The sequence below is a fragment of the Scyliorhinus torazame genome, chromosome 31, assembly GCF_047496885.1.
Source record: "Scyliorhinus torazame isolate Kashiwa2021f chromosome 31, sScyTor2.1, whole genome shotgun sequence".
Classification (NCBI taxonomy): Eukaryota; Metazoa; Chordata; class Chondrichthyes; order Carcharhiniformes; family Scyliorhinidae; genus Scyliorhinus; species Scyliorhinus torazame.
Genome location: NC_092737.1, coordinates 35,424,606 through 35,449,223, shown reverse-complemented (window position 1 = coordinate 35,449,223; position 24,618 = coordinate 35,424,606). Strand labels below are relative to the sequence as shown.

The 24,618-nt window shown below is 53.0% G+C and overlaps 1 protein-coding gene across 1 annotated transcript in view; it reads right to left on the bottom strand.

Moving 5' to 3' along the window:
* Positions 1-21,532, bottom strand: part of LOC140404610 (insulin receptor substrate 1-B-like) — a 145,474-nt gene extending 123,942 nt beyond the window's left edge. Inside the window, 3 exon segments of the mRNA XM_072493211.1 lie at positions 18,051-18,423; positions 18,425-20,376; positions 21,523-21,532. Of these exon segments, the coding sequence (XP_072349312.1) occupies positions 18,051-18,423; positions 18,425-20,376; positions 21,523-21,532 (2,335 nt within the window).
* Positions 21,533-24,618: the final 3,086 nt, after the last annotated feature.

Here is a 24,618-nt window from a genome sequence, read left to right as displayed (position 1 = left end):
TGTACCTTGGGTGTGGTTACCTCCCTGTAACTCTTCTCTATCACCCCCTCTGCCTCCCGGATGATCCGAAGTTCATCCGTCTTCAGCTCCAGTTCCCTAACACGGTCTTTGAGGAGCTGGAGTTGGGTGCACTTCCCGCAGGTATAGTCAGCGGGAACACTGGTGGTATCCCTCACCACCCACATCCGACAGGAGGAGCATGTAACTGGCCGCACATAGTCCTTCAGCTACTAGCCTTTTTGTCTGTGTGGACGGAATTCCCAGTCACGGGAGAAAACGCTCCCCCATCGCGGCCAAACTGGCTAGCGGCGCGGTACGTCGAAACTCCCTCCTTCCGGGTCCGTTTGGGGCTGGCTTAGCACAGTGGGCTAAACAGCTGGCTTGCAACGCAGAACAAGGCCAGCAGCGCGGGTTCAATTCCCGTACCGGCCTCCCCCAACAGGCGGCGGAATGTGACGACTCGGGGCTTTTCACAGCAACTTCATCGAAGCCGAGTTGGGGCAATAAGCGATTATTATATCACGTCGATTCGCCCCGGAATGAAGTCTTCCGGAAACGAGTGCTCCAGTCGGGAAGCCGGCGGGACGCAAGGGAACGTTTGCCATGGTCCCCCCACAAGGAGGTTGGGTTGGGCTAAAACGGTGTCTGCCCGAGAGTCGAACCGAGACATGGCAGCAGGATGTCAGGTCCCAGACCACCTCACGCGGCGAGCGTGCGCTGCGTTTCCCAGGACGCAGGTCAATCTGACGGAAGGATATTTTATATCCCGGATCCCAATTTTATTTTTATTTTTTTTTGAAGGAAGGGCGTCGAGGCCTCGCAGAGGGAGCGGAGATTTACAGGGATGAGGGGCTTCGGGCAAATGGAGAGACTCGAGAATCTGGGATTGTTAATCGCGTTGCTTTCGAAGCGTTGCCACCCGGTGGTAACGACGGAAACGGGGCAGCACAATTTTGCGCGCAGCAAGGTCCCAAAAACGGCCACGCACGCGATGGGCCTTTATTAAGACTTAATAATCGTAGTTCTAATTGACTCTTTACCCCTCTGATAATCCCATTCAACGAGATCTCACAAGCTGATCGTCCAAGCCAGACGTTTACAGTTTTATTTACAATCTCTATGGCGTGACGCATCAGAAACCAGCTAGAGACTGGAGTTAAAGGTTTGGTTGATTTAGTGACTTTTAAGAGCGTTCTTTGCCAATACAATTCGGCAGCCAGGAACAGAGACAGGCACACACAGTAGGACCATATAAAATACCAACTTGATTGTCACAAAAGTACCCTTAATGTACCAAAGTGTCCAGAAGTGTTTCCCAAGGAGCAATTATCAAACAAACTTTAACATCAAGCCACATAAACGGACATAATAATAATCTTTATTAGTGTCCCAAGTCGGCTTACATTAACACTGCAATGAAGTTACTGTGAAAATCCCCGAGTCGCCACACTCCGGGGCCTGTTCGGGTACACAGAGGGAGAATTCAGAATGTCCAATTCACTTCACAAGCACGTCTTTCGGGGCTTGTGGGAGGAAACCGGAGCACCCGGAGGAAACCCACGCAGACGCGGGGAGAACGTGCAGACTCCGCAAAGATAGTGACCCAAGCCGGGAATCGAACCCGGGACCCTGGAGCTGTGAAACAACTGTGCTAACCACTGTGCTACCGAGCCGCCCATCAAATTACCATCAAACTGACCCAGGAAGCCGCAGAAATTGCACAATTTACTCTCAAGGAGAACTCGCTCACTGATGTGCTGCTCCGATTCAGCAGCAGAATATTACATGTCACATGAAGCCCTGTTCGAGCAACGCCACAGGCGGGCTGCTGGGTTCCTCAATCACATTCCCCTGGGAGCCAGCGATGTGGGATTGGCAAATATTTCACCACTCTTGTTCCTTTACAAATTTGAAAGGGCGTTGTCCTCCTCTGAGTCTAGCCATCGAGAGTCACGGGGTCAAGCACTCCCTCAGTACTGCCCCTCTGACCGTGCAGCACTCCCTCAGTACTAACCCTCTGACAGTGCGACACTCCCTCAATACTGCCCCTCTGACAGTGCAGCACTCCCTCAGTACTAACCCTCTGACAGTGCGACACTCCCTCAATACTGACCCTCTGACAGTGCAGCACTCCCTCAGTACTAACCCTCTGACAGTGCGACACTCCCTCAATACTGATCCTCTGACAGTGCAGCATTCCCTCATTACTGACCCTCTGACAGTGCGACACTCCCTCAGTACTGATCCTCTGACAGTGCAGCACTCCCTCAGTACTAACCCTCTGACAGTGCGACACTCCCTCAGTACTGATCCTCTGACAGTGCGGCACTCCCTCATTACTGACCCTCTGACAGTGCGGCACTCCCTCAGTACTGACCCTCTGACAGTGCGGCACTCCCTCAGTACTGACCCTCTGACTGTGCAGCACTCCCTCAGTACTGACCCTCTGACAGTGCAGCACTCCCTCAGTACTGACCCCCTGACAGTGCGGCGCTCCTTCAGTACTGACCCTCTGACAGTGCGGCACTCCCTCAGTACTGACCCCCTGACAGTGCGGCACTCCCTCAGTACTGACCCCCTGACAGTGCGGCGCTCCTTCAGTACTGACCCTCTGACAGTGCGGCACTCCCTCAGTACTGACCCCCTGACAGTGCGGCACTCCCTCAGTACTGACGCCAAAATGCTGGATTCTGTGTCAAGGTCTTCGGAGTGGAATCTGAACTCATGACTTACGATGACTGAGGCGAGAGAGAGACATTTACGCCTTGACAGACAGCAAAATGGACCCAACTAAAACAGCTCCGCTACTTCAATCCTCTCGGGAAAATAAAATCCGGAGTCTGGGGGAAAAAGCCATGGAGTGAGACTACTAACTGGATTGCGTTTTGAAAAGGGCCAGCAGAAAACGAATGGCTGAATGGCCTTCTTTCAAGCTGCGGGATTCTGAGATACAATCAGAGCTCCGAGCATACATTTAAACTGTGATCAAGTGGTTTCAACACTCCGCTGTCTAAAGTGCAGCTAATCAGAGTCTAATCTTACCTGGAGACCAAACTACAAAAGCTCTTATCTCCTCTGTGTACAGTGTGTGTTTGACTGCGCTGTGTTGTTACTGTTTGCGTGTTTGTTTCAATGATTGCATAGTCTGAGGTCCAAAGATGTGCACACGGGTTTTGCCTTGCTGCTTTGTGGCTTGACCACCCCCGTACCCCACCCAGGGTTAACAGTCCACTTGTTCGATCGCGGCCAAATATGTTCCTTGTCCGCCACAGGCCAAGAGGTGGATTGCGAAATCAGCCCGAGCATCTCCTCCCCTGGAACACACGACCTGGGAGCGGGAGTCGGCAATTTAGCCTCCCCGAGCCGAAGCATGGCTGATCCCATCCTGGGTCTCAACTCCACCGTCCGGCCCGTTCTCCAGGGGGCGCTGCACGGGAGCACAGTGGTTAGCACTGTTCCCTCACCGCGCCAGGTTCGATTCCCGGCTTGGGTCACTGTCTGTGCGGAGTCTGCGTGGGTTTCCTCCGGGTGCTCCGGTTTCCTCCCACAAGTCCCGAAAGACGTGCTGTTGGGTGAATTGGACATCCTGAATTCTCCGTCCGTGTACCCGACCAGGCGCCGGAATGTGGCGACTAGGGGATTTTCACAGTAACTTCATTGCAGTGTTAATGTATGCCTACTTGTGACAATAAAGATTATTATATTATATTACAACCCTTCAACCCATTACCAATTAAAAATCTGTCAGACTCCTCAAATTTACTCGCTGTCCCAGCATGCACCGCACTCCGGGGCAGCGAATTCCACAGATTCACGACCCTTTGGGAGAAGTAGTTTCTCCTCAAGTCTGTTTTAAATTTGCTCCCTCTTATTCTGACCTCTCGTTCTAGAATGCCCCACAAGAGGCAGCAACCGCTCCACGTCTACTTTATCCAGACCCTCATTCTTCTAAACTCCAGAGCGTACCGGCCTAAACTGTTCAATCTCTCCTCGTATGACAAACCCGTGGGGCGGGACTCCCCGCCACCCCCCCCCCCCGGTCGGAGAATCCCCGGGGGCGGCGTGAATCCCGCCCCGGCTGCCGAATTCTCCGGCGCCGGTTTTCGGCCGGGTGCGGGGATCATGCCGCGCCGGTCGGGGGCTGTCGACAGCGCCCCCCCCCCCCCCCGCGGCAATTATCCAGGCCCCGGTGGGCCGAGCGGCCGTCGGTTTCTGCCCAGTCTCGCCTGTCGTGTTAATCACCCTGGGGCAACACGGACTGCAACTGGATGCAGTTGTACTTGAAAGTAGACTCCAAACTGTGATGTTGGTTCAATACGCTTCATTGAACTTGTTCAGCAGTGCACACAGGTCGCTGTGGGTTTGACACTCTACTAATCTCAGCGTACTTACTATAACTAACTAGACCAGACTAGCTCTGAGCCACGTGTAGAAGGTGCTAACTGATATATACACCCTGACTGTCACTACAGTTGTCACCAGTGGAAAGAGGCAGAGTGTTAATGCCTCGTGTGTTTTATAGTGGGAGACCACCTTCTAGTGTTCTGCCTGGTGATTGGTTGCGTTCTGTCCTGTGTGTTGATTGGCTGTACTAGGTGTCTGTCACTGCCTGTCTGTATCTCATCATAGAACATAGAACGATACAGCGCAGTACAGGCCCTTCGGCCCACGATGTTGCACCAAAACAAAAGCCATCTAACCTACACTATACCATTATCATCCATATGATTATCCAATAAACTTTTAAATGCCCTCAATGTTGGCGAGTTCACTACTGTTGCAGGTAGGGCATTCCACGGCCTCACTACTCTTTGCGTAAAGAACCTACCTCTGACCTCTGTCCTATATCTATTACCCCTCAGTTTAAGGCTATGTCCCCTCGTGCCAGCCATATCCATCCGCGGGAGAAGGCTCTCACTGTCCACCCTATCTAACCCCCTGATCATTTTGTATGCCTCTATTAAGTCACCTCTTAACCTTCTTCTCTCCAACGAAAACAACCTCAAGTCCATCAGCCTTTCCTCATAAGATTTTCCCTCCATACCAGGCAACATCCTGGTAAATCTCCTCTGCACCCGCTCCAAAGCCTCCACGTCCTTCCTATAATGCGGTGACCAGAACTGTACGCAATACTCCAAATGCGGCCGTACCAGAGTTTTGTACAGCTGCAACATGACCTCATGACTCCGGAACTCAATCCCTCTACCAATAAAGGCCAACACTCCATAGGCCCTCTTCACAACCCTATCAACCTGGGTGGCAACTTTCAGGGATCTATGTACATGGACACCGAGATCCCTCTGCTCATCCACACTTCCAAGAACTTTACCATTCGCCAAATATTCCGCATTCCTGTTATTCCTTCCAAAGTGAATCACCTCACACTTCTCTACATTAAACTCCATTTGCCACCTCTCAGCCCAGCTCTGCAGCTTAGCTATGTCCCTCTGTAACCTGCTACATCCTTCCACACTGTCGACAACACCACCGACTTTAGTGTCGTCTGCAAATTTACTCACCCACCCTTCTGCGCCCTCCTCTAGGTCATTGATAAAAATGACAAACAGCAACGGCCCCAGAACACACCCTTGTGGTACGCCACTTGTAACTGAACTCCATTCTGAACATTTCCCATCAACCACCACCCTCTGTCTTCTTTCAGCTAGCCAATTTCTGATCCACATCTCTAAATCACCCTCAATCCCCAGCCTCCGTATTTTCTGCAATAGCCTACCGTGGGGAACCTTATCAAACGCTTTACTGAAATCCATATACATCACATCAACTGCTCTACCCTCGTCTACCTGTTCAGTCACCTTCTCAAAGAACTCAATAAGGTTTGTGAGGCATGACCTACCCTTCACAAAGCCATGCTGACTATCCCTGATCATATTATTCCTATCTAGATGATTATAAATCTTGTCTCTTATAATCCCCTCCAAGACTTTACCCACTACAGACGTGAGGCTCACCGGTCTATAGTTGCCGGGGTTGTCTCTGCTCCCCTTTTTGAACAAAGGGACCACATTTGCTATCCTCCAGTCCTCTGGCACTATTCCTGTAGCCAATGGTGACATAAAAATCAAAGCCAAAGGTCGAGCAATCTCCTCCCTGGCCTCCCAGAGAATCCTAGGATAAATCCCATCAGGCCCCGGGGACTTATCTATTTTCAGCCTGTCCAGAATTGCCAACACCTCTTCCCTACGTACCTCAATGCCATCTATTCTACTAGCCTGGGTCTCAGCATTCTCCTCCACAACATTATCTTTATCCTGAGTGAATACTGATGAAAAATATTCATTTAGTATCTCGCCTATCTCTTCAGACTCCACACACAACTTCCCATCCCTGTCCTTGACTGGTCCTACTCTTACCCTAGTCATTCGCTTATTCCTGACATACCTATAGAAAGCGTTTGGGTTTTCCTTGATCCTACCTGCCAAACACTTCTCATGTCCCCTCCTTGCTCGTCTTAGCTCTCTCTTTAGATCCTTCCTCGCTACCTTGTAACTATCCAGCGCCCCAACTGAAACTTCACACCTCATCTTCACATAGGCCTCCTTCTTCCTCTTAACAAGAGATTCCACTTCTTTGGTAAACCACGGTTCCCTCGCTCTACGCCTTCCTCCCAGCCTGACCGGTACATACTTATCAAGAACATGCAGTAGCTGATCCTTGAACAAGCTCCACATATCCAGTGTGCCCAACACTTGCAGCCTACTTCGCCAACCTATCCCCCCCCAAGTCACGTCTAATGGTATCATAATTGCCCTTCCCCCAGCTATAACTCTTGCCCTGCGGTGTATACTTATCCCTTTCCATCATTAACGTAAACGTCACAGAATTGTGGTCACTGTGCTCTCCTACTTCCAAATCCAACACCTGGCCTGGTTCATTACCCAAAACCAAATCCAACGTGGCCTCGCCTCTTGTTGGCCTGTCAACATATTGTGTCAGGAAACCCTCCTGCACACACTGTACAAAAAACGACCCATCTAATGTACTCGAACTATATATTTTCCAGTCAATATTTGGAAAGTTAAAGTCTCCCATAATAACTACCCTGTTACTTTCGCTCTTATCTAGGATCATCCTCGCCATCCTTTCCTCTACATCCCTAGAACTATTTGGAGGCCTATAGAAAACTCCCAACAGGGTGACCTCTCCTTTCCTGTTTCTAACCTCAGCCCATACTACCTCGGAAGGTGAGTCCCCATCTAGCATCCTCTCCGCCACCTTAATTATGTGCATGAGTGCACATCATACACCGCCAGCCTGGATTGGACATGGTCCCACATGTCGGGGCCTGGCAGCAAAGTAGGCTGGTGCGGTCCTCAGGGGGGATCCGACCCGGGGGGGGGGGGGGGGGGGGGGGGCACACGGTGGCCTGGCCCGCGATCGTGGCCCACCGATCTGTGGGCCGGCCTGTGCCGTGGGGGCACTTCTTCCTTCCGCGCCTGCCCCTGTCGGGCTCCGCCATGGCCGGCGCGGAGAAGACACCCCCCCCCCCCGCGCCGGTCTGCGCATGCGCTGAACCACGCCGGCGGTTCTGCGCATGCGCTAACTCACGCAGTCTCTTCGGCGCTGGGTGGCACGGTGCCAACCACTCTGCCGCCGGCCTAGGCCCCGGAAGTGCGGAGAATTCCGCAACTTCCGGTCGGCCCGGCGCCGGAGTGGTTTGCGCCGATTTGTCCGCCGGCGTCGGGTCACCTCGCTGATTCGGGAGAATCCCGCCTCTCATCTCTGGAATCAACCTAGTGAACCCCCTCTGAACTGCCTCCATTGCCGCTACATCTTTCCTCAAACAAGGGGACCATAACTGTGCATAATACTCCAGGTGCAGTCTCATCACAGTTGCAACAACACTTCCTTACCTTTATACTCAATTCCTTTAGCTACAAATACACCCAGAACCCGTACAACCCGACTGCAGCCCCTTCCGAGGCGCCGACGTGAAAAAAGCTGCCGCACCTCCAATTCCTTCGCCGCAAAAGCAAATGTCGCCCCCCCCCCCGACAAAAAAACCCACACCCTTCCCCACCCTGCATTTACACCCATCCGCATGCTTCCCCCGCCCGGCGGAGCGACAGCTGGAGCACCCCGGGAATTATGCCATCAAGTACATCAAATACAGCTGCCGCCGAGGTCCCGGGTTCAATCCCGGCCCCGTGTCCGTGTGGAGTTTGGACATTCTCCCCGTGTCTGTATGGGCCCCGCCCCCACAAACCCAAAGACGTGCGGGGTAGGCGGATCGGCCGCGCTAAACCATCCCGTACATTGGGGGGGGGAAGAGTGTCAAAACAAAGTGACGCACCATCCATCCCAGAGAGTTATTCAAAGCGGTCTGGTCTTGGATTGACCATTCAACGGGAAAAGTTTGGCGCCCGGCTTTCGACACTGAGTTGAGAAGATTGGCTGTCCAGTCGCTTGATTTATTGCCCCAGTCTCCTTCAAAACCTCTTGGAAAAGATATTCGTCCAGGGTGTGTGTGCGTGTCGCTGGCTGGACCAGCATTTATGACCCATTCCTGGAGCAGAGTGGGCTCGTTCGGCTATTTCAGAGCGGGCATTGAAGAGTCAACCGGGAGGCTGTGTGGGTCTGGAGTCACGTGTAGGCCAGACCCGGGTAAGGACGGCAGATTTCCTTCCCTAAAGGACATTAGTGAACCTGGTGGATTTTTACGGCCATCAACAATGGTTTCACAACCACAGATTTTTCTTGAATTCACATGATAGGATACGAACCCTCTGGGTCTATAGATTACCGGTCCATTGATCTACAGAGCCAACGGTTAAACTACCTGCCGTGTCTGTATCTCTCCCAGCACCCTGTGTTACTGACTGTATCTCTACTGATGTTAATCCAGCTCCCTCACACTGTCACTCAGTAACCCCTCTCCCCCAGCACCCTGTGTTACTGACTGTATCTCTACTGATGTTAATCCAGCTCCCTCACACTGTCACTCAGTAACCCCTCTCCCCCAGCACCCTGTGTTACTGACTGTATCTCTGCTGATGTTAATCCAGCTCCCTCACACTGTCACTCAGTCACCCCTCTCCCCCAGCACCCTGTGTTACTGACTGTATCTCTACTGATGTTAATCCAGCTCCCTCACACTGTCACTCAGTAACCCCTCTCCCCCAGCACCCTGTGTTACTGACTGTATCTCTACTGATGTTAATCCAGCTCCCTCACACTGTCACTCAGTAACCCCTCTCCCCCAGCACCCTGTGTTACTGACTGTATCTCTACTGATGTTAATCCAGCTCCCTCACACTGTCACTCAGTAACCCCTCTCCCCCAGCACCCTGTGTTACTGACTGTATCTCTACTGATGTTAATCCAGCCCCCTCACACTGTCACTCAGTAACCCCTCGCCCCCAGCACCCTGTGTTACTGACTGTATCTCTACTGATGTTAATCCAGCTCCCTCACACTGTCACTCAGTAACCCCTCTCCCCCAGCACCCTGTGTTACTGACTGTATCTCTACTGATGTTAATCCAGCTCCCTCACACTGTCACTCAGTAACCCCTCTCCCCCAGCACCCTGTGTTACTGACTGTATCTCTACTGATGTTAATCCAGCTCCCTCACACTGTCACTCAGTAACCCCTCTCCCCCAGCACCCTGTGTTACTGACTGTATCTCTACTGATGTTAATCCAGCTCCCTCACACTGTCACTCAGTAACCCCTCTCCCCCAGCACCCTGTGTTACTGACTGTATCTCTACTGATGTTAATCCAGCTCCGTCACACTGTCACTCAGTAACCCCTCCCCCTCAGCACCCTGTGTTACCGACTGTATCTCTACTGATGTTAATCCAGCTCCCTCACACTGTCACTCAGTAACCCCTCTCCCCCAGCACCCTGTGTTACTGACTGTATCTCTACTGATGTTAATCCAGCTCCCTCACACTGTCACTCAGTAACCCCTCTCCCCCAGCACCCTGTGTTACTGACTGTATCTCTACTGATGTTAATCCAGCTCCCTCACACTGTCACTCAGTAACCCCTCTCCCCCAGCACCCTGTGTTACTGACTGTATCTCTACTGATGTTAATCCAGCTCCCTCACACTGTCACTCAGTAACCCCTCTCCCCCAGCACCCTGTGTTACTGACTGTATCTCTACTGATGTTAATCCAGCTCCCTCACACTGTCACTCAGTAACCCCTCTCCCCCAGCACCCTGTGTTACTGACTGTATCTCTACTGATGTTAATCCAGCTCCCTCACACTGTCACTCAGTAACCCCTCTCCCCCAGCACCCTGTGTTACTGACTGTATCTCTACTGATGTTAATCCAGCTCCCTCACACTGTCACTCAGTAACCCCTCTCCCCCAGCACCCTGTGTTACTGACTGTATCTCTACTGATGTTAATCCAGCTCCGTCACACTGTCACTCAGTAACCCCTCTCCCCCAGCACCCTGTGTTACTGACTGTATCTCTACTGATGTTAATCCAGCTCCCTCACACTGTCACTCAGTAACCCCTCTCCCCCAGCACCCTGTGTTACTGACTGTATCTCTATTGATGTTAATCCAGCTCCCTCACACTGTCACTCAGTAACCCCTCTCCCCCAGCACCCTGTGTTACTGACTGTATCTCTACTGATGTTAATCCAGCTCCCTCACTCTGTCGCTCAGTAACCCCTCTCCCCCAGCACCCTGTGTTACTGACTGTATCTCTACTGATGTTAATCCAGCTCCCTCACACTGTCACTCAGTAACCCCTCTCCCCCAGCTCCCTCACACTGTCACTCAGTAACCCCTCTCCCCCAGCACCCTGTGTTACTGACTGTATCTCTACTGATGTTAATCCAGCTCCCTCACACTGTCACTCAGTAACCCCTCTCCCCCAGCACCCTGTGTTACTGACTGTATCTCTACTGATGTTAATCCAGCTCCCTCACACTGTCACTCAGTAACCCCTCTCCCCCAGCACCCTGTGTTACTGACTGTATCTCTATTGATGTTAATCCAGCTCCCTCACACTGTCACTCAGTAACCCCTCTCCCCCAGCACCCTGTGTTACTGACTGTATCTCTATTGATGTTAATCCAGCTCCCTCACACTGTCACTCAGTAACCCCTCTCCCCAGCACCCTGTGTTACTGACTGTATCTCTATTGATGTTAATCCAGCTCCCTCACACTGTCGCTCAGTAACCCCTCTCCCCCAGCACCCTGTGTTACTGACTGTATCTCTACTGATGTTAATCCAGCTCCCTCACACTGTCGCTCAGTAACCCCTCTCCCCCAGCACCCTGTGTTACTGACTGTATCTCTACTGATGTTAATCCAGCTCCCTCACTCTGTCACTCAGTAACCCCTCTCCCCCAGCACCCTGTGTTACTGACTGTATCTCTACTGATGTTAATCCAGCTCCCTCACACTGTCACTCAGTAACCCCTTTCCCCCAGCACCCTGTGTTACTGACTGTATCTCTACTGATGTTAATCCAGCTCCCTCACACTGTCACTCAGTAACCCCTCTCCCCCAGCACCCTGTGTTACTGACTGTATCTCTACTGATGTTAATCCAGCTCCCTCACACTGTCACTCAGTAACCCCTCTCCCCCAGCACCCTGTGTTACTGACCGTATCTCTACTGATGTTAATCCAGCTCCCTCACACTGTTACTCAGTAACCCCTCTCCCCCAGCACCCTGTGTTACTGACTGTATCTCTGCTGATGTTAATCCAGCTCCCTCACACTGTCACTCAGTAACCCCTCTCCCCCAGCACCCTGTGTTACTGACTGTATCTCTACTGATGTTAATCCAGCTCCCTCACACTGTCACTCAGTAACCCCTCTCCCCCAGCACCCTGTGTTACTGACTGTATCTCTACTGATGTTAATCCAGCTCCCTCACACTGTCACTCAGTAACCCCTCTCCCCCCAGCACCCTGTGTTACTGACTGTATCTCTACTGATGTTAATCCAGCTCCCTCACACTGTCACTCAGTAACCCCTCTCCCCCAGCACCCTGTGTTACTGACTGTATCTCTACTGATGTTAATCCAGCTCCCTCACACTGTCACTCAGTAACCCCTCTCTCCCAGCACCCTGTGTTACTGACTGTATCTCTACTGATGATAATCCAGCTCCCTCACAGTCACTCAGTAACCCCCCTCCCCCAGCACCGTGTTACTGACTGTATCTCTACTGATGTTAATCCAGCTCCCTCACACTGTCGCTCAGTAACCCCTCTCCCCCAGCACCCTGTGTTACTGACTGTATCTCTACTGATGTTAATCCAGCTCCCTCACACTGTCGCTCAGTAACCCCTCTCCCCCAGCACCCTGTGTTACTGACCGTATCTCTACTGATGTTAATCCAGCTCCCTCACACTGTCACTCAGTAACCCCTCTCCCCCAGCTCCCTCACAGTGTCACTCAGTAACCCCTCTCCCCCAGCTCCCTGTGTTACTGACTGTATCTCTACTGATGTTAATCCAGCTCCCTCACACTGTCACTCAGTAACCCCTCTCCCCCAGCACCCTCACACTGTCACTCAGTAACCCCTCTCCCCCAGCACCCTGTGTTACTGACTGTATCTCTACTGATTTTAATCCAGCTCCCTCACACTGTCACTCAGTAACCCCTCTCCCCCAGCACCCTGTTACTGACTGTATCTCTATTGATGTTAATCCAGCTCCCTCACACTGTCGCTCAGTAACCCCTCTCCCCCAGCGCCCTGTGTTACTGACTGTATCTCTACTGATGTTAATCCAGCTCCCTCACACTGTCACTCAGTAACCCCCCTCCCCCAGCACCCTGTGTTACTGACCGTATCTCTACTGATGTTAATCCAGCTCCCTCACACTGTCACTCAGTAACCCCTCTCCCCCAGCACCCTGTGTTACTGACTGTATCTCTGCTGATGTTAATCCAGCTCCCTCACACTGTCACTCAGTAACCCCTCTCCCCCTGCACCCCGTGTTACTGACTGTATCTCTACTGATGTTAATCAGATCCCTCACACTGACTCACTGAGCCACGACAGACTGTGAAGGCAGAACCTAACGAGATAACGTGGCTATGCCACGTGAACGAGAGTCAGATTCCTGCTCCATCAGAGTCAAGCGGCACACAATAATTTGTCAATAATCTTTCACAGTCTGTGCGTCACTGTTGCTGCCAAGTTTGTCAGAGCCTTTCCTGAGGGTGTGATTGAAGCTGTGATAGACACGGGGCTGTGGATAATGCTACTGCACTCCATCACACCAATAACTATTTCACTAACCATCCCAGTTTTGATCAGCAGCAAAAAAGGACACGGAGTAACTGAGACTCGAACAGCTCAGCAGGGTGGGAGGGCGATGTTAACCCATTCTTTCCCAGCCGCCTCTCCAATATTCTCACTCACGGGCCGTGAGTCCACAGTGCTTTCCTCACCCTCTGCTTGCCTGTGCTGGGGTGGGTTCAGGGGCTATGGATTCCTCAGCTGCCCTTCACCAACTCTCTCACACCACCAGTATTTTTCATACTGTACTATTTGAGGGCCAGAGGTGAGGGAGCGCCGCATTGTCAGAGGGTCAGGATTGAGGGAGTGCTGCACTGTCAGAGGGTCAGTACTGGGGGAGTGCTGCACTGTCAGAGGATCAGTTCTGAGGGAGTGCCGCACTGTCAGAGGGTCAGTACTGAGGGAGTGCCGCACTGTCAGAGGGTCAGTACTGAGGGAGTGCCTCACTGTCAGAGGGTCAGTACTGAGGGAGTGCTGCACTGTCAGAGGGTCAGTACTGAGGGAGTGCCGCACTGTCAGAGGGTCAGTACTGAGGGAGTGCCGCACTGTCAGAGGGTCAGTGCTGAGGGAGTGCTGCACTGTCAGAGGGTCAGTACTGAGGGAGTCCTGCACTGTCAGAGGGTCAGTATGGAGGGAGTGCTGCACTGTCAGAGGGTCAGTACTGAGGGAGTGCTGCACTGTCAGAGGGTCGGTACTGAGGGAGTGCTGCACTGGCAGAGGGTCAGTACTGAGGGAGTGCTGCACTGGCAGAGGGTCAGTACTGAGGGAGTGCTGCACTGGCAGAGGGTCAGTACTGAGGGAGAGCTGCACTGTCAGAGGGTCAGTACTGAGGGCGTGCTGCACTGTCAGAGGGACAGTACTGAGGGAGTGCCGCACTGTCAGAGGGTCAGTACTGAGGGAGTGCTGCACTGTCAGAGGGTCAGTACTGAGGGAGTGCTGCACTGTCAGAGGGACAGTGCTGAGGATCTGGTCAGGGAACTCTGCGCTGTCTGTGGGATCCTGCTGTGCAAAAATTGCCAAGGCCGCGACACACCATTGGCTGCTGTGTCTTTGAGGACATCCTCCGGTAGTGAGAAGTTGCTCTATTAATGCAAATCCTGGATTCTGTTCGCTGTGTGGTGCTGCGGGGAATCTCGAGGAGGCGCAAAGTGAGGGAAACCGAGGGAGCTAAGAAACTGGCCCCTCCCTCGAGGAAAGAGGTAGCAGCTGACCTGGTGGCCGTGAAACACTCGCCCGGTGGACTTAAAAGTTTTACTTCGAGGGGCACGCAATACCTCGAGGGAGCCTCCTTTATCACCCCCCCCAACCCCCCCCCCCCCCCAACTCCTCCATTTTCTACACAAGAAGAGAGGGAGTTAGGAGTCAGGCAGCACAGCTGTAACGCCAGTGGGTCCAGGCTAATGCTCGGGAGTCGAGAAAGAAGAACAAAGAACACAGAAAATGACAGCACAGGAACAGGCCCTTCGGCCCTCCCAGCCTGCGCCGATCCAGATCCTTTATCTAAACCTGTCGCCTATTTTCCAAGGATCTACTTCCCTCTGTTCCCCGCCCGTTCATATATCTGTCTAGATGCATCTTGAATGATGCTATCGTGCCCGCCTCTACCACCTCCGCTGGCAAAGCGTTCCAGGCACCCACCACCCTCTGCGTAAAAAACTTTCCACGCACATCTCCCTTCAACTTTCCCCCTCTCACCTTGAAATCGTGACCCCTTGTAATTGACACCCCCTCTCTTGGAAAAAACTTGTTGCTATCCACCCTGTCCATACCTCTCATAATTTTGTAGACCTCAATCAGGTCCCCCCTCAACCTCCGTCTTTCCAGCGAAAACAATCCTAATCTACTCAACCTTTCTTCATAGCTAGCACCCTCCATACCAGGCAACATCCTGGTGAACCTCCCCTGCACCCTCTCTAAAGCATCCACATCCTTCTGGTAATGTGGTGACCAGAACTGCACGCAGTATTCCAAATGTGGCCTAACCAAAGTCCTACACCACTGTAACATGACCTGCCGACTCTTGTACTCAATACCCCGTCCAATGAAGGCAAGCATGCTGTATGCCTTCTTGACCACTCTATCGACCTGCGTTGCCACCTTCAGGGTACAATGGACCTGAACTCCCAGATCTCTCTGTACATCAATTTTCCCCAGGACTCTTCCATTGACCGTATAGTTCGCTCTTGAATTGGATCGTCCAAAATGCATCACCTCGCATTTGCCTGGATTGAACTCCATCTGCCATTTCTCTGCCCAACTCTCCAATCTATCTATATTCTGCTGTATTCTCTGACAGTCCCCCTCGCTATCTGCAACTCCACCAATCTTAGTATCTTCTGCAAACTTGCTAATCAGACCACCTATACCTTTGTCCAGATCATTTATGTATATCACAAACAACAGTGGTCCGAGCACGGATCCCTGTGGAACACCACTGGTCACCTTTCTCCATTTTGAGACACTCCCTTCCACCACTACTCTCTGTCTCCTGTTGCCCAGCCAGTTCTTTATCCATCTCGCTAGTACACCCTGAACCCCATCCGACTTCACTTTTCCCATCAACCTACCATGGGGAACCTTATCAAATGCCTTACTGAAGTCCATGTATATGACATCTACAGCCCTTCCCTCATCAATCAACTTTGTAACTTCCTCAAAGAATTCTATTAGGTTTGTAAGACAAGGGTTCAAATCTCACCACAGTGGCTAGGGGAATTAATTCTTCAAATTAAAATCGAAATTAAATCTGGAACTGAGAAAAGCTTGACGTCGCCAATTGTCGCAAAGAGAGCCACCCAGCTCGCCGCTGTCCATCAGGGGAGCGAATCGGCCGTCCTTACCCCGGTCTGAACTACATGTGACTCCATCTTTAAACACCCCACCCTCCCAGTCCTAAATGGCACACTCCCTTATTTCTCGACTCGAGTATTGCTGTAAAATTTTGGTCTCGGATGACCGACATTCTCCCCGTGTGTGTGCGTGGGTTTCCTCCAGGTGCTCCGGTTTACTCCCACAGTCCAAAAAAGTGCAAGTTAGGTGGATTGGCAGTGATAAATTGCCCCTTAGTGTCCAAACATTGGGTGGGGGAGTGGGCCTAGGTAGGGTGATCTTTCAGAGGGGTCGGTGTAGCCCGATGGGCCGAATAGCCTCCTTCTGCACTATGATCTGGGCTTAAATTTCAAACAATGCCTGGCAGGTAACTGTCAGTCACCATCAACTGGTGCGTCCTCCATGGCAATGCCTCTACCAGAGTCCACTTGCTAACCAATCAGCACTCTCTTCTCATGCAGTATAGTTTCTGATGAGTGCAAGATGAAAAGCTTCAACAACAACAAAAAAACACTTTTTATCAGCAATGCACTAGTTCTGTACTACCAAATGACTATTTATTTTTAAAACTGTGACTCCTAGTTCCCGTCCCTCCCACAAGAGAAACAAATGCTTTGAGCATCCACCCGGTCAAGTCCCTTCAGGATCTGTACACAGCAGCAAACAGTCTACAGAGTCGATATAAACAGCGCACAAGAGCAAACAGTCTACAGAGTCTATTTAAACAACACCCAGCGGTCTACAGTCTATTTAAACAGCGTACAACAGCAAACAGTTGACAGCGTCTATATAAACACACAACAGCAAACAGTCTACAGAGTCTATTTAAACAGTGCACAATAGCGTTAGCACAGGGCTAAAGAGCTGGCTTTTAAAGCAGACCAAGGCAGGCCAGCAGCACGGTTCAATTCCAGTACCAGCCTCCCCGAACAGGTGCCAGAATGTGGCGACTAGGGGCTTTACACAGCAACTTCATTTGAAGCCTACATGTGACAATAAGCAATTTTCATTTCATTTTCAGAGTCTAGCCAGCGCACAGCAGCAAACAGTCTGCAGAGTCTATTTAAACAGCGCACATCAGCAAACAGTCTACAGAGTCTACTTAAACAGCACACAACAAAGAGTCTATAGAATCTACTTAAAGAGCGCACAACAGCAAACAATCTAGTCTATCTAAACAGCGCACAGCAGCAAACAGTCTACAGAATCTATTTAAACAGCCCACATCGCAAACAGTCCACAGAGTCTATTTGAACAGTGTATAACAGCAAACAGTCTACAGAGTCTATTTAAAAGTGTCCACAAACTACAGACTGAACCAACAACAATGCTCCTGATAAATGAAATAAAATCACCTCCTGCAGGGTGACATCTCCAGCAAAAATACAGTTAGTGGAGGATAGTTAAGATTATAGGCGCCTAAAATCAATCCCAGTTGCTTGTAGAAATTCTCTACTCTGACCGTGAACTCTGGTGTCAGTGTACGCAGTTAATAAACTGGTCCCTCCCTCGAGGCAAGAGGTAGCAGCTAACAGGGCAGCCGTGAAACACACGCGCTCGACTGATTTCAGGATTCGCCCGTTTCAACCACTTCCGCACCAACAAACACCCCAGCCTTTGGCCTTAAAAGGACAGAGTAAGAAACCTTACAACGCCAGGTTAAAGTCCAACAGGTTTATTGGGAATCACTAGCTTTCGGAGCGTAGCACCTTTCATCACCTGCATCAGTTCTTAATTCAAAATCACTCCCCAAGTGCCGTTTATAAACCAAAACACGACGATCGCTGGCAGCCTGTGTGACGACAACCTCTCACCACTGGTGGATAGGTGGTGGCGCCAGCAGTGGTGGGAGGTTGTCATTACACCGACGTGATTACATGAGAAATTCCCGTTGGGGTTTGCGACGGGTACAATTGATCAGAGCACAACAGAAAGAGATGAAGCGACAAAACTGGGATAATGGTAAAGCCACTCACCGTCTTGCTTACTTTTATGGCTTCTAAATTCTTCCGATTTGTGAAAGTCAATGCTGGCGTAAGTGTTCAAGGCAGCGCTGCCATTCGCTTGGGTGCAAAGTCCTGGCTGCGAGGCCGCCCCTCCCAAGCAGCCTCTGTCGGCGCTGAGGTCCAAGTCAATGTAGTTCAGGCCGTTCTCGAAGCCGATCGACATGTGGCGTGACATTCCAGAGCCTGGCTCCTCCTTTCCTCCGCCGTTCACACCTTTCAACCAGCCGCTCTCCAGGGAGTCGGATCCACGGCGCATCGCAGGGTCAACGGAGGGCACAGCGGGCGCGGGGCCAGTCGGCGGGGTGAGGAAGGTCTCGGAGCAATGACGGCGGCGCCCCCCCCCCCTGGGAGTCAGCGCGGGCCACCCGGGCACCTGGGCGGGGATCGGGACTGGGGTCGGCCGAGGCAGCACCCAGGCGGTGGGCACCATCGACACCCGGGTCGGGGCTGCCCGCCCTGCACTGGGTCCGGGGTGAGGCCAGGGGTAGCGCGTTGGGGAAGCCAGAGGCCGGGCCGAAGCCCACGTTGACGTAGTCGCCGGCTGCCGCAGGAGGGCGGTGGAGCCCGCCCGCGCAGGAGGCAGGCCTGGCCAGCGGGCCAGGCGCCCCCCGCGACTCGCACCGGAACTCTATAGTGACGTACTCCCCGGGGCTGTGGGGCTCCGAGGGGGCGGGGTTCTCCCTCCTCCGCGGCAGGGTGCTGGCCCTCGCCACGTCCAGGTAGGGGCCAGCAGGCCGGGCGGTACCACCTCTCCTCCCGGGCCTGGACGGAGTCTGGACGCCCTGCAGCCCCGGAGGGGGCCGGGCAGTTTTGGTATCCCCCAGGCTGTCGCTGCTGGTGGAGGAGGAGGTGGAGCAGGAGAGCTGGCCTGAGGAGGAGGCTGGCGGCTTGTGGGAGCGGGGCAGGGAGCAGTAGCGGTGGGAGGGGGAGTCGGCCACCCTGGCCTCCTCCCCGCAGTGTGGGTGGGGGTGCCGGCTGCTGGGGGGCGTGCTGGAGGCCGACCGGCTGGCGGGGGCCATGTTCATGTAGTCGCTGCTACCCGCCGGCCACCTGGAGCCTCCAGGGAGGGCCCAGCCGTCGGGCGAGCAGCTCCCGTTGGGGGACATGAGCATGTAGCCCGGCCCGGGGGGGTGCTCGCTCCGCGGGTTGTCAATCTGCTGGGGTGCCGAGCTGCCCTTGGGGGTCATGGCCATGTAGTCACTCCCGGAGGCCTGTCCCGGGGCCGCCCCGGGCAACATGGCCACATAACTATTGTCCGCCCCTTCCTCTCGGCGTCTCTCGGCCTTGCCGCCGCGCGGTGCCACCTTGCCCCTCTCCGCCACCCCCTCCTCCTGCCCCCCCGGGGCCGGCCGGCCCATGGCGATGTAGTCGTGGCCAGGGCGGCGGCCATCCGACGCGGGCAGCCGGAAGCTGCTGCAGGAGCTGGGGCTGGAGCCGTACTGCTCCTCCTCGCCGTCGGAGGAGGAGGAGGGGATGGAGGAGGAGGAGGAGAACCCCCGATCGGCGGGCGAGCAGGCACACTCCGAGACGTGCCCGCTGGAGGAGAGGCTGCCTGGGCTGGGGGCGCAGGGCGGGCGGCGGGCCACGGGGTCGGGGGTCGACCTCGTCTGGGACAACGGCGGGTGGGGCTTGGTCAGCCCGGGGGAGGGGCTGGAAGGCGCCTCATCGGCAGAGGCGGGGCGGGGAGCGGGGATGGCGGCGCCCCCATCACTGGCCGTCCGCGCCCTGGCGAAGCTGTACCGTTGACCGGGCGAGGTGGCGCCGCCCCTCCTGCCGGAGAAGCCCACCTGGCAGGGCGGCGGGTTTGCCTGGTGATGGCGTCGCAGCGGCACGGAGATGGGGTTGGAGCTGGACGACTGGCTCTTGCCCCTCAGCCGGAACTCCTCGCTCATGGCCTTCATGGCCTCCAGGATGGTCTCGTGCATGTTCTGGGCCACCGCCGGGTCCTCCACCTGCATCCAGAACTCCCCGGGGCCCGTGACCGCCGAGCGGCCCACCTCCACGAAGAAGAAGTTCTCGGAGTGCCCACAGCGGCGGATGTTCATCAGCTGAAGCACCACGGCGGCCGAGTCCGGGTTGAGCTTCACCAGGTCGATGGTTTTGTCCGTCAGACACAGCCGGTAGGTACCGCTCATGTTGCGCGATTGGCCCAGGCCGCGGGGGCGAAGGTTGACCTGCCAGACCTCCTTGAAACGTGGATCAGGCACCACGGTGTAACTGGACTCCCCATCGTCCACCTGAACGTTGCCTGGAGTTAAAGAAAAACAGCAGAGAATTAATGCTTCTTCGGGGACGACTTAATCGATGCACTTCAGACTGTTAACTTGTCGGAACACCTTTCCTTAATTTACCACATCAAAACCCTCCAGAATCCGGAACCCTCCCGCTAGACTTGCTCCCGTTGACTCTGGAATTTGCTCGCTCACCCTCACCGCCTCGGTCTACCTCGAAGGTCAGTCGCTTACATCACGGGATGATTTGGAACTCAAGCCCATCTTGGTTCCATGACCCTAAATTATTTTTGCTAAACTCTCTCTCTCTCTCCAAACCTTTCAATCGAACCGAGTTTTTTGTGACATTTTGCTATCGCAGTCCAAAAGGGCACCAGAGAGGAATGTGATCAAGTGCCACGCCAACCATTTCGGCAGATGGGCTGATCAGTGGCAAATGCAGTTCAATCCGGATAAGTGTGAGGTGATGCACTTGGGCAGGACAAGGGAATGCAGGATAAACGGCAGGACCCTGGGAAGCACCGAGCATCAGAGGGACCTGGGTGTGCCTGTACACCCGTCCCTTAAGGTAATGAAATGAAAAAATGAAATGAAAATCGCTTATTGTCACAAGTAGGCTTCAAGTGAAGTTACTGTGAAAAGCCCCTAGTCGCCACATTCCGGCGCCTGTTCGGGGAGGCTGGTACGGGAATAAAGATTATTATTACATTCTCCCTGTGTCTGCGTGGGTTTCAACCCCACAACCCAAAGATGTGCAGGGTAGGTGAATTGGCCACGCTAAATTGACCCTTAATTGGAAAAAAAAATAATTGGGTACTCTTTCAAGTACTGGGAAAGTGGGATTAGAATAGTTAGCTGGGTGCTTTTTGACTGGGGCAGTTGCGATGGGCCTTTCCTGTGCTGTAGATCGCTACATCTCTGTAAACCGTGTAGCACATGGAGGAGGCCATTTCCCCTTTACGCCTGTGCTGGCTCGCAGAACAAGCTCTCAAATTAGCCCCCCACCTTCTGTTTTCCCTGTATCCTTCAAATTTCCCCCCCCCCACAATCCCCAGGGGATTAACTCCCAATTGGTGCCGGTCGGGTTATCGGCCTGCTCCAATAGATGACTCACTCAGCAGACTTGTTGCACTGAATCGTAAAAGCACGGGAGGTGACCATTCAGGCCCTGTTGGGCCTTCGAACAAACTATCCAAGCGGGGTAGTCCCACCGTGACCCATTCCCCTACAGCGCTGCCCCTTCGCACCCCTCACCCGTTCGTCTTAGCCATTTTCAGACGTGACTACAGAAAGGGTTTCCAACGCCCTTCCAGGCCAAAACAACTCGAGTCGCTTCAAGATTTTGAACTGCACAATGTACAGCAGCATTCGCGGGATTATGAAGCAGTCCATGTCCAAATGCAGCAAGACCTGGACAATATCCAGGCTCGGGCTGACATATGGATTTATATATGTATATGGATTTCAGTAAAGCGTTTGATAAGGTTCCCCACGGTAGGCTACTGCATGGAAGCATGGGATTCAGGGTGATTTAGCAGTTTGGATCAGAAATTGGCTAGCTGGAAGAAGACAGAGGGTGGTGGTTGATGGGAAATGTTCAGACTGGAGTCCAGTTACCAGTTGTGTACCACAAGGATCTGTTTTGGGGCCACTGCTGTTTGTCATTTTTATAAATGACCTGGAGGAGGGCGTAGAAGGATGGGTGAGTAAATTTGCAGATGACACTAAAGTTGGTGGAGTTGTGGACAGTGCGGAAGGATGTTACAAGTTACAGAGTGACATAGATAAGCTGCAGCGCTGGGCTGAGAGGTGGCAAATGGAGTTCAATGCAGAAAAGTGTGAGGTGATTCATTTTGGAAGGAATAACAGGAAGACCGAGTACTGCGCTAATGGTCAGATTCTTGGCAGTGTGGATGAGCAGAGAGATCTCGGTGTCCATGTACATAGATCCCTGAAAGTTGCCACCCAGGTTTAGAGGGTTGTTAAGAAGGCGTACGGTGTGTTAGCTTTTATTGGTAGAGGGATTGAGTTTCGGAGCCAGGAGATCATGTTGCAGCTGTACAAAACACTGGTGCGGCCGCATTTGGAGTATTGCGTGCAATTCTGGTCGCCGCATTATAGGAAGGATGTGGAAGCATTGGAAAGGGTGCAGAGGAGATTTACCAGAATGTTGCCTGGTGTGGAGGGAAGATCTTATGAGGAAAGGATGAGGGACTTGAGGCTGTTTTCGTTAGAGAGAAGAAGGTTAAGAGGTGGCTTAATTGAGGCATACAAGATGATCAGAGGATTGGATAGGGTGGACAGTGAGAGCCTTTTTCCTCGGATGGTGATGTCTAGCACGAGGGGGCATAGCTTTAAATTGAGGGGAGATAGATATAAGACAGATGTCAGAGGCAGGCTCTTTACTCGGAGAGTAGTAAGGGCGTGGAATGCCCTGCCTGCAACAGTAGTGGACTCGCCAACACTAAGGGCATTCAAATGGTCATTGGAAAGACATATGGACGATAAGGGAATAGTGTAGGTGGGCTTTAGAGTGGTTTCACAGGTCGGCGCAACATCGAGGGCCGAAGGGCCTGTACTGCGCTGCAATGTTCTATGTTCTAAGTGGCAAGTTACATTCGCGCCACACAAGTGCCAGACAATGACCATCTCCTACAAGAGAGGATCTAACCATCGCCCCCTTGACATTCAATGGCATCACCATCGCTGAATCCCCACAATCTACATCCTGGGGGTGACCATTGATCAGAAACTGAACTGGACCCAGTCACATTAATACTGTGGCTACCAGGGCAGGTCAGAGGCTGGGAATCCTGCGGAGAGTAACTCACCTCCTGACTCCCCCCAAAGCCTGTCCACCATCTACAAGGCACAGGTCAGGAGTGTGAAGGAATACTCTCCACTTGCCTGGATGAGCGCAGCTCCAACAACACTCGAGAAGCTCGACCCCATCCAGGACAAAGCAGCCCCGTTTGATTGCTCCCCCCATCCACAAACATTCACTCCCCCTCCCCCCCCCGACGCACAGTGACAGCCGTGTGTACCGTCTACAAGATGCACGGCAGCAACTCACCAAGGCTCCTTAGGCAGCACCTTCCAAACCCACCACCTCTACCATCTAGAAGGACAAGAGCAGCAGATACCTGGGAACCCCACCACCTGGAGGTTCCCCTCCGAGTCACTCCCCACCCCGACTGGGAAATATATCGGCCGTTCCTTCACTGTCGCCGGGGCAACACCCTGGAACTCCCTCCCTAACAGCACAGTGGGTGTACCTACACCACACGGACTGCAGCGGCCTCAAGAAGGCGGCTCACCCACCAACCTCTGAAGGGGGCAACTAGGGTTGGGCAATAAATGCGAGGCCGATCCAGCTTTTTATTTTCCAGACACAAGGGGTGGCGATCGGAAAAAGACAAAAGATAAAAATGTCCCTGGCTGAACGTCTGTGTTATGTCTCCATCCCCTCTCTCTCTCTCGAGGCTCTGTCTGCCGCCTTGCATCCATCCAACACAGGCCCCACCCAGCCCATTCCGTCATTCAATTCAATCCTAGGGCTGATTAGCAGACCGGCCTTGTATCAGTAACTCAAACCCGTTAACCAACCAAAAATCCATCCTCATGTTTTGAAATTTACAATAATAATCTTTATTACTGTCACAAGTCGGCTTACATTAACACCGCAATGAAGTTACTGTGAAAAGCCCCTAGTCGCCACACTCCGGCACCTGTTCGGGGACACAGAGGGAGATGTGGCGACGAGTTTAATACTAACTGGAGTTGGGACAGAGGCGAAGTCCCATTCGCCCCATAGCCAGCATTGCAGAGATCGCTGCTTCTGGGATCTTGCCATGCACAGTCCGGCTTGTGGATTTCCCGTCCCATCACTCCAAAAGCACTTCTCCGTGTGGTTGCTCAGGTGTACCGGCAGACGTGGAGGTCGCCAAACCAGGCTACGCAGTTGAGAGCTTGTCCGTCCTTGCACACTTCCTCACCTCCCCTCCCTCCTCATTCCGTCTCCTCCTCAAATCCAGCCCCTCAGAAGGGTTAGATACAAAGTAAAGCTCCCCCTGCACTGACCCCATCAAACACTCCCAGGACAGGTACAGCACGGGGTTAGATACAGAGTAACGCTCCCTCTACACTGTCCCCATCAAACACTCCCAGGACAGGTACAGCACAGGGTTAGATACAGAGTAAAGTTCCCTCTACACTGTCCCCATCAAACACTCCCAGCACAGGTACAGCACGGGGTTAGACACAGAGTAAAGCTCCCTCTACACTGTCCCCATCAAACACTCCCAGGA